We start from the raw sequence: 9893 nt of genomic DNA on the forward strand, positions 1-9893 counted from the left end.
ATGAAATTTAGACCATTGCAGCTCCCATAGTTACAAAGCAACCAACAAAACTTTTCAGCTCAGTACCAATGCTCTTTTTTCCACTGTCATATAGGTAGCACACGTTGGATATGCCTTCAATCACTGAAACTAATTGTTGTTGCTGATGACTAATTTTCTAGTTTGACCTGAAGTCCTGATCAAAATTACTGACTGACTTGGACAATGAACTGGCCACATTCCGAGCTTCATATGTTTCTCATTCTATGTCTCTCTTTGGCGTGCTGCTCTTTCAAAGAAGGTTTTTCACTCTGATGACCTGCAGATGTTGCATGACATAGCGCAGGGTTGTCCATCTGTCTGTTTGTCTTTTGATTACATTCTTCCAGCTGTAATATTTGTGGAAAGATATGTTGACAATGTAGACAATTCAATCCTTGTTTTAAAACACATTAACATTAGGTGGGACCGCATGGACTTATATCTAAATATTAGTGCCATAAATACGATCTGTATCATTTGTAAATGTTTAGGATTACAAAGGCTACCTCATGTGTTATACAACAGCAGTGCAACACATTTGTGACAACATTTTATTCCATAAATAAACAAAGTTGTTCATGGCATGAACAGTATTTTACAAAATACAAGCACCTGGTGTGTGATTTTGTGAACAGTGAGTAGGTTTTCACCATAGAAACATTTAAAGGGCTGACAAACATATTTCACAATCTTTAAATACAGTTTGTTCCAACATAAAGTGTGCCTCTATTTCCTCTCTGTTACATCAGTGAAACACATATGCTTGCTTTTAATCTTTCGTTTGGAAAGCTATGAATAGATTTTATTTACTTTAGATTGGTGAAATCAACTCAAGGAATGTTTCTATATATGGCAGTATGCAAAACACTATACAGCTGAATCCAATCTGGCTGAAAAGACTGGCTCATTCAGGTACCACTAAATGGGATGAACATTTTATTTCTCAAAGTAAAAAGATTTATCCAAACAGCTTGATGATCCACACCAGTTGTTTAGTCTCTCCAGATGCTGTTATCCAACAGCATGTTGTTCTCACTCTCTCGCCTTTGTTGGCTGCTTTTTACTACACACTATATCTTTTTATGTGCCAAATAACATACAGCATGCGTTGCCTTCACCCTTTGAAACGGTTGCTAAAATTCAGAGAGGCAGCATATCCAGGCGCGCAGACTTTGCACGGTTTGCCCTGCAGGAGTTTCCCATTTTTAGTAATGCGCTACCTTCACTTGGACTCGGGGGGATTTTTTAAGCTTAGATACAAAGTGCTGACCAGCGTCGCTTCCTCGTGCACTGAGTCCTTTCCGCCTGAATGCCTCCTGCACAGGAGCGACACCAGCCTCTTGGGAACCTGACCGCTGAACAAAAGGTAAATGCAGGGATTCGCGCAGCTGTTCAGGCTGGCAAGCAACATCAGGATGGTGAAAGTAGCAGCTGGAATTAAAAGAGGAGGGCAAAGTGTCACGTGTCTGCCAAGCAATCTCATCTGCCACCTAGAGATTAGTAATTTGTGTTTGTGCGTAAATATGCTCAGGTTCTGTGTAATTAGAAAACGTAAAAGACCAAATGAACTACATTGATTATGACGACCACACAGCAAATATACGCAATACTTACTTTCTTTAGGCGCCTGCTTGTCCCACGCGGACCACAGCTGGACAGTGAAAAACGGAGCCCAGCAGACAATATAAGCGAGTACTATGACCACCGTCATCTTCAGTGTTTTCACTCTAGCCTTCGACATGCCAGCCACACCGCTGGCTCTGGATGGCAAACCCACCGTTCCTTTCTGCTGAGTCTTTTGGTAGATGTTGATCTGGATGACTCGGCAGATGCGGACTTGGCAAACAACAACTGTGATAACAGGTAAAACAAAAATGACCAGCGTGGTCCAGGTGATGTAAGTCTGCAGCCCCCATGGCTGGATAAATGTAGCCCAGCAATCAAACACACCCGGTGTAACCTCCACCTGTGAGAAAATGAAGACCTGAGGCAAGCTGCCCAGCAGAGAAATCCCCCACGCAACGCACACGGGGACATTTAGTCTCGTGCGTGTCCGCTGAAACTTTACCATCGGGTTGCAGATAGCCTGGTACCTGTCAACTGTCATCACCACGATCATGTAGGTCGATGAAAACATGCCGAGAACTTGCAAATATTTCACAAGTCGGCACACCAAGTCCGGTCCGACGAACCTGTCTGTGATGTCCCACAAAAGCTGCGGACACACCTGGAAGAAAGTGACCACCAGGTCCGCCAGGCACAGGTGGAACACGAAGACGCGCATTCTGGACATCTGTTTGCGCTGTTTCCACAGGACGAGCAGCAGGCTGGTGTTGAGGACGGCGGCGCTCACGAAGACGACACTGAGCAGCGCGATCTCCACCTTGGCCAGGTTCTCATCTCTTGGCACATCCTGTGCCTCCACAAAGTCACTGTCATTCATTGTGATTGAAGACCTTCGATGTTGACGAAAAGTATCTGAAATGAAGGAAAAATTGAATATTTTCATTTTATGCAAACAAACAAAAGTCAAAACGTAATTTCCCATGATAAAATATTGTTGAAAAGAAGATTCTGTTCCATAGAAGTAACTGCAATGTGGCTTATTTCTGTATACCTGCTTAAACCTCAAATAATATTGAAGGCGAATGGAAGCTTTACTCCTGCAGTCGAGTTCAGCTTGCGAATGCTGTCTGGTGTTAATCTGGAAGGTTTCTACTGTGCCTCAGTATTTTATGTCAGAATGAAACTGGGTGGAGCTCATATTCATTGAATCTGATTAGCATTTCTTACACATAAAAAAAGCCATGGGTTAATCCTGATAATTAAGTATAAAGCATATGGGAGATTAGTGCTGGCGGACTGTTGTTTAGGCTAAAGAAGAGATATCATGTGATTTTTATTGCATTTTTACTTTCAATATGTTAAAAATGATTTTTTGATATTTAATATCAAGTATAATAGTATAGGATAGTATATATAGTACTATTTAGCCTACTTGATTTTGACCGATTTATCTCTTCTCCACAGATCCTTTACTCAGCAATTGTAAATACTTTAGGCCTATATGCATTTGTATTATCAAATATAAATAGACCAATTAAAGAATCTGTTATTATATCTTTTTATTTATTATTGTATAACCTGAAACTTTGGTTCGCATGCATAGTCTTAACAGATCTGGTCTAGTAAAAGTGGTTAGAACGTAAAATATAGAGTTCTAACCACACACACACACACACACACACACACACACACACACACACACACACACACACACACACACACACACACACACAACAACAACAACAACAACAACAACAATCTTTATTTATAGAGCACATTTAAAAGCCAACATCAGAATCATATAAGTGTGGAATTATGTTCACAGGTAAAAACCACTAATAAGAGTAAACTATAGCACATAGCTATAGCAAAGTAAAGCTGTACCATCAAACACAGTGATAGAGAACATAGACAACGCAAGACAACACAAGACAAACAGAAAAATTAATAGAATAACTCACTGCAAACAAGGCCAGGATTTAACTGGTAGAAAAAGCAAGTTCAAACAGATATGTTTTAAGCCGTGATTTAAAAGATTGAATAGAATCAGACGCCCGGATGCCAATCGGGAGATTGTTCCACAGCTCAGGTGCAGCTAGAGCAAACGCTCGATCACCTCTAGACTTCAAACGAGATCTGGGCTGAACCAACAATAACTGTGAGGATGATCTTAAAGCCCTCGCAGGAGCATATGAGTTTAAGAGTTCCTTAAGATAGCTTGGTCCTGTGTTATTAGTAATTTTAAAAGTAAGCAACAGAATTTTAAATTGAATACGAAATTTCACAGGCAACCAGTGCAGATCAGCAAGGACGGGAGTGATGTGAGCAAACTTCTTAGTTTTAGTTAGAATGCGTGCAGCGGCATTCTGGACTGTCTGTAATCTATGTAGAAGGGTAGAGTGGAGACCAAAATAAAGTGAATTACAATAATCTAGCCTTGACGTTACAAAGGCATGGATGAGCTTTTCCAGGTCATTGTGCGGGATATAGTGTTTGGCCTTAGAAATAAGGCGAAGTTGGTAAAAACTGGATCTGACGACAGCAGACACTTGTTTATCAAGTTTAAATGAGCTGTCAAGTAGCACACCCAGATTCCTAACAGTGTCAGAGAAAGAGCTAGTGAGAAAACCAAAGGCATCACGAAGTTTGGCACGGAGAGCGTCACTACCAAAGATCATAATTTCAGTTTTCTTATCATTAAGGATAAGAGTATTTGCCAGAAGCCATTGCTTGACCTCACACATGCACTCTCGAAAGCTACTCAAGGACAGAGCTAGATCATCATTTAACTCAAAATAGATCTGGATGTCATCGGCATAATAATGAAAAGCAATGTGGTATTTCTCAAAGATAGCACTTAAAGGAAGCATATATAATGAGAACAGGGTAGGGCCTAACACAGATCCCTGGGGGACACCACAGCAAACAGGTACAGCGGAAGAAGACGAGGTGGCCAAGTGAACCGAAGAGAGCCGATTGGAGAGGTAAGATTTAAACCAATCCAAGGCAGCGCCCTTGATGCCTACAGTGTGCTCTAGTCTCGCCAATAGTATGTTATGGTCAACCATGTCAAATGCCGATGAAAGATCCAATAGCACTAGGACAGAGGGGCGTCCATTGTCAGCCATTAATAAAAGGTCATTAAAAACTCGGAGCAGCGCTGATTCAGTGCTGTGATGTTGTTTGAAGGCCGATTGAAATTTATCATTAATGTTATTCTCATCCAGGTAGGTCTGAAGTTGAAGCAGAACTACCTTCTCAAGAATTTTGGCCACGAAGGGAAGCTTAGAAATCGGCCTATAGTTGGCATAATCATTTTGATCGAGGTTACTTTTTTTAAGAACAGGTTGGATTATAGCATGTTTAAAAGCTGATGGTACATAACCGGAAAGCAAGGAAGAGTTCAATATGGACAATAGACAAGGTCCAATTGCACTAAAACAGTCCTTGACTATACGGGATGGAAGAACATCATGTACAAGATTAGTATTGTTCAGTTTCTCAATTAGATGCTTCAGAGTAGAGAGTGAAACGGGTTCAAATTGACAAAAAGTAGTAGAACAATCAGGAATGGACATACGATCTGTCACCAAAGGAAGAGTAGATTTAAGAAATACGACTTTGTCTAAAAAATAACTTGAAAATTTTTCACAAAGACCCGGGGAGCACGGCAGAGGCATAGAGGGGCAGGGGTTGACCACAGAGTTAAAAATTTTAAATAAAATTCGAGGATTGTTGCCATTGGTGGTGATAATTTTAGATAGGAAAGCTGCTTTAGCCGTTCTGGCAGCTGATTGAAACTTCAAGCGGCTAATACATAAAATGTCATATGATGACTGGAGATTATCTTTCCTCCACCTCCTCTCATCCCGCCGACACATACGTCGTAAAGCGCGAACAGAATCATTTAACCAACATTGTGAGTAGGTTCTGGGGCGTTTCATTTTGATAGGTGCTACAATGTCAAGGATAGAGGAGCATGTAGTTAATAGAGTATTGGCAAAATTCTCAAGCGTATGTGGGGTAAGACAATCTGACGTAGTAAATGGAGAGTTCACAAAAGAGTTAGAGAAATTCAACACAGTATCAGGATTCACAGTACGCGTAGGGCAAAGAGGAGCCTCAAAGCGTGATCCGGTGTTATCTAGGTCAAGATCGAAGATAACCGGGGAATGGTCAGAAAGTCCAGTGTTTCGAATTTCCTTAATACATATATCCACATCGTATGAGAAAACCAAATCAAGGGTGTGGCCTTTAACATGGGTAGGCTCATTCACCCACTGAGTAAGATTAAAAGAGTCGGTCAGTGCAAGAAAATCATTAGCCAGTTGATCATCCATACAACAGACATGAATGTTAAAATCACCAGAAATAATAACAGAACCATATTTAAAAAGAATGGATCCCAAAAAGTCAGCAAATTCAGAGATAAACATCTTGTGGTATTTAGGCGGACGATAAACCACAACACACAGAGTAATCCGAGGGCCAGTCAATTCCAATAACACACACACACACACACACACACACACACACACACACACACACACACATATATATAAACCAATTATATATATAGTCTTAACAGATCAGGTCTAGTAAAAGTGGTTAGAACGTAAAATATAGAGTTCTAACCACACACACACACACACACACACACACACACACACACATAAAGCAATTATATATATATATATATATAATTGCTTTTATTTATTTTCTAGGTGGAGGTGGGTGAGAGTCTGACAGTTTTCCTGTTGTGATTTCATTTGAAATTTATTTTCTTGTTGCTGCTTCTGCACCACGTACACCGCGTACTGAACGCATCTCTTGTAGCGAGCCACTGCATGTCACGACCAATCAGAGATCAGAACAGTTCAACGTTCCACACTTTCAACCGGAAAAGTGACTGTAAACAAACTAGTTGAGAAGTAGTTTTCTCGCTGTGGCGTTTAAAAGTGTTTTAAACTTTTTCTGTTTTATAAGATAAGTAAGCGACTAGACAGATTAACTGATACGATTTTTATAATTTCGAGTAGCTGCCGTCGCGGACGATTGTAAACATTTAGGGAGCTACTTGCTAGCGTTAGCTACAGAACGCGACTCTCGCTGCGATAACAGTTTAGCATTATTTAGCTCCAATGCCTCAAGAAAGAGAGGAGACTCTTCCTCTGGTTCGTTCCCTGAACAGTCAGACACCAGTTAAAGTGCTGTTTTATAACCATAGTCCCCGTGTCGTACGGCCTTTGTGGATAAATTACCAGGGAGAACCGCATCCTTACAATGACATACAACCAGGGACTGGACGGAGGATGCACACTTACGTCGGTAAGACGGCTGCTTGCACGTTACCAGTGCATAAAGCGATTAGCTAACAAGTGGCTCTTTGTAGCTTTATTGTAGCAAGGGTGCTTACTCAGGTATTTCTAGAGATTTAAAGCTTTGTTTTGTGTAAAAAAGCAGTTTTCTCGGAATGCTGGTATCACCTGAACGCAGCTTTCTCAGAGAAGAACCCAGCCCAGACTAAAGGAAAACGATGGATGTCTAGGATTAGGTTTACTACAAACACACACACACACACATATAGACCTGTTTTTATGCAGGTCTGTTACATATGATGTCTTTACAGACTGGAAGTGAGCTTTCAGTTGTTTTGATTATCATCTGTGTTGCCAGCTCCTATTGATATTTGTGCTTAATTCTGTAATGAACCTTGTACTGACTGACTGATTGACTGGAGGTTTTTTGTGTAATTTTAATGATTGTCTCTTTGTTTAAATAATATGTTTTAGTATTTTGTCTGTCTTTTAATTCTGAGATTCATAATAATGATAATAATAATAAAAATAATAAGCCATGTCTTGGAAACTGAACCTAGAATTGTATCACGAAAATCATGAAATAGTATCACCTTTAAAGCATTACTCTTGTATATTTGTACATATTATATATATTTTCTCTTTATACTGTTCATATGTATATAGTGCTGAAAAACTGATTTCCTGTGTCGTTCAGTGGTGCTTTGGTACTCTCAGCCTCTCACTGAACGGGCTCCTGTGACTGACCAGCATGTAATGGAGTGGGTGGGAAGTATTATCCAACATTGTCTTTATTTTGGACAACATCCACCTCTCCGACACCACCTTAACGGAGTCCAGCTCCATCCCCACAACACTACTGGCCTTACGGATCAGTTTATAAGCCTGTTAGCATGAGGCGACCCTCAGCCTGCTCCCCCAGCATGCAACGGCATAGAGGATTGCACTGGCCACAACAGACTCGTAGAAAATCCTGAGTGTTGTCCGGCGGATGTTGAAGGACCTCAGTCGCCTTAAGAAAATAGAGGCGACTCTGGCCCTTCCTGTAAAGTGCTGTGGTGTTTTTAGCCCAGTCCAGTTTATTGTCTATGTATACTCTGAGGTATTTATAGTAATTCACAATGTCAACATTGACCCCCTGGATTGAAACAGGGGTCAAGTGTTTCCTGGTCTTCCTGAAGTCCACGATCAGTTTCTTGGTCTTTGCCACGTTGAGCTGAAGATGATTCTGCTCACACCACGGGACAAAGGAGTCGACCACAGCCCGGTACTCTGTCTCATCATCTCTGCTGAGGTCAGGTAATCAACAATCCAGGACACCAGAGAAGCATCCACCTATATCGCTGTCAGCTTATCTCCCAGGAGGGTCGGCCTGATGGTGTTGGAAGCACTGGAAAAGTAAAAAAACATGACCCTCGCAGTGCTCGCTGGCTGGTCGAGATGGGTGTAGACACGATTAAGCAGATGATGGCGTCCTCAGTTCGGAGACGGGGCTGGTAAGCGAACTGAAGGGGGTCCAGATGTGGTCTGACAATGGGTCGGAGCTGGTCCAGGATGAGCCTTTCCAGAGTCTTCATGATGTGGGAGGTCAATGCCACAGGCCTGTAGTCCTGGGGGCCACTGGGGCGTGGCGTCTTTGGTGCAGGGACGAGGCATGATGTCTTCCACAGCACTGGGACCCTCTGCAGACCCAGACTCAGCATGAACAGCTTATGGAAGACTCCACAAAGCTGGGGGGCACAGGCCTTGAGGATGCGGGGACTCACTCCGTCTGGTCCAGCAGACTTGCCTGAGTGGAGTCTCCTCATTTGCATCTGAACCTGGTCTGCAATGAAAGTGATGGGTGTGGGAAGGGTGTCAGGATTCTCACCGGAGGCGACAGCGCTATGTGGAGAGAGAGGCAGGCACAGTGGTGTGGCTCTGGTACAGTAGGTGGGGTCTTAGGACCATTCTGGGTTACGCTATTTTATGGTGAGCGTTAGGCTGCGATTTTGTACCTGTTGATCCCTAATCTCGAAAAGGTACAACAAAAGGACAACGCAAGTTATCATGGCGATATACCCTGACAGGAATTTAACCACCACCCCAGTGTGCAGTTAACCCAGGGTTAACTGTTCGTAGTACAGGCCTCAGGCTTTAACTCTTAAACAGTGTTTCCGCTTGTATCTTTTCCAGGTCACCCGTGGATGTTCAGAGATGCAGAGACCGATGACCCTCTCAAGGTCAACAGCAAAGAGCTGTTTCTTCCTAAGCCAGCAGGGGGTGGAAATGTGACATATGCCAATATCAGTTTACCAGGTAAAACATCAGTTATATTACCTGAAGTCTCTGTGCCGTACAATTATGATTTAGTAGTAAGTGTGTATTAAGCTAGTTTCAGAGTATACAGAGTGATTGACATATTGATCAAATCATACAGGATAATTTCATGAAAAAAATACGTAATAGTTTCTCTGGATATTATAGAAATTTTACCAGTTGTTTTTCTTTTTTTCATCAGCAATTTTCAGGGGAAACCACACAAAATAGTGTGACAGATGTTGTAATGTTTTAATTAAGAAACTCTGATGTTAGTATTGTTTGATTCACTTTTGGCATAAGAAGTTTTGGTAAATTTAGAGACAAACTGATCTATATTTGGATTTGTGAGTTGACAAAAAATCCCACACTGTTAACAAGCGTTTGTTTACACAGTTTACAGTCTCAAGGATCGAGCTCTTCAGGTTACTCGGCGTCTTGTGCGACCAAACGACTACAGGAGCTTGGAAATAGCGTGGTCCCTCCACGAGGAGCTCGAAGATCGCCCGAGTGTTTTGAAAGATCTCCAACGCATAAACCAGCGAGTAGCCCAACATCTGAAAGAGAACACACAAGGGCAGGAGGAGTGATGATTAAGGCAGAATGGATATTTATCACATAAGGACAGATGTTCTTGCACTTTCCGAGAACGTAAAGAACTTTAAAGATGAAACACAGGACTTACTTCAC

At 41.8% G+C, this 9893-nt stretch overlaps 2 protein-coding genes across 2 annotated transcripts; one reads left to right on the top strand and one right to left on the bottom strand.

The window, feature by feature from the left end:
- Window positions 1-1243: 1243 nt before the first annotated feature.
- On the bottom strand, window positions 1244-2464 carry LOC146631442 (vasopressin V2 receptor-like). Its single transcript, XM_085353676.1, has 2 exons — window positions 1636-2464; window positions 1244-1452 (listed from the first exon to the last, which is right to left on the bottom strand). The coding sequence occupies exons 1-2, from the start codon at window positions 2462-2464 to the stop codon at window positions 1244-1246; spliced, it is 1038 nt and encodes a 345-aa protein (XP_085209802.1).
- Window positions 2465-6591: 4127 nt separating this feature from the next.
- Window positions 6592-9893, top strand: LOC146631443 (von Hippel-Lindau disease tumor suppressor-like). Its single transcript, XM_085353678.1, has 3 exons — window positions 6592-6915; window positions 9081-9203; window positions 9600-9893. Exons 1-3 carry the CDS (start codon window positions 6729-6731, stop codon window positions 9791-9793), a joined length of 504 nt encoding a protein of 167 aa, XP_085209804.1. The 5' UTR covers window positions 6592-6728; the 3' UTR covers window positions 9794-9893.

This window comes from Diplotaxodon limnothrissa, linkage group LG5 (assembly GCF_057381915.1).
Source record: "Diplotaxodon limnothrissa isolate DT_005_m linkage group LG5, D_limnothrissa_male_GT1.1, whole genome shotgun sequence".
Lineage (NCBI taxonomy): Eukaryota > Metazoa > Chordata > Actinopteri > Cichliformes > Cichlidae > Diplotaxodon > Diplotaxodon limnothrissa.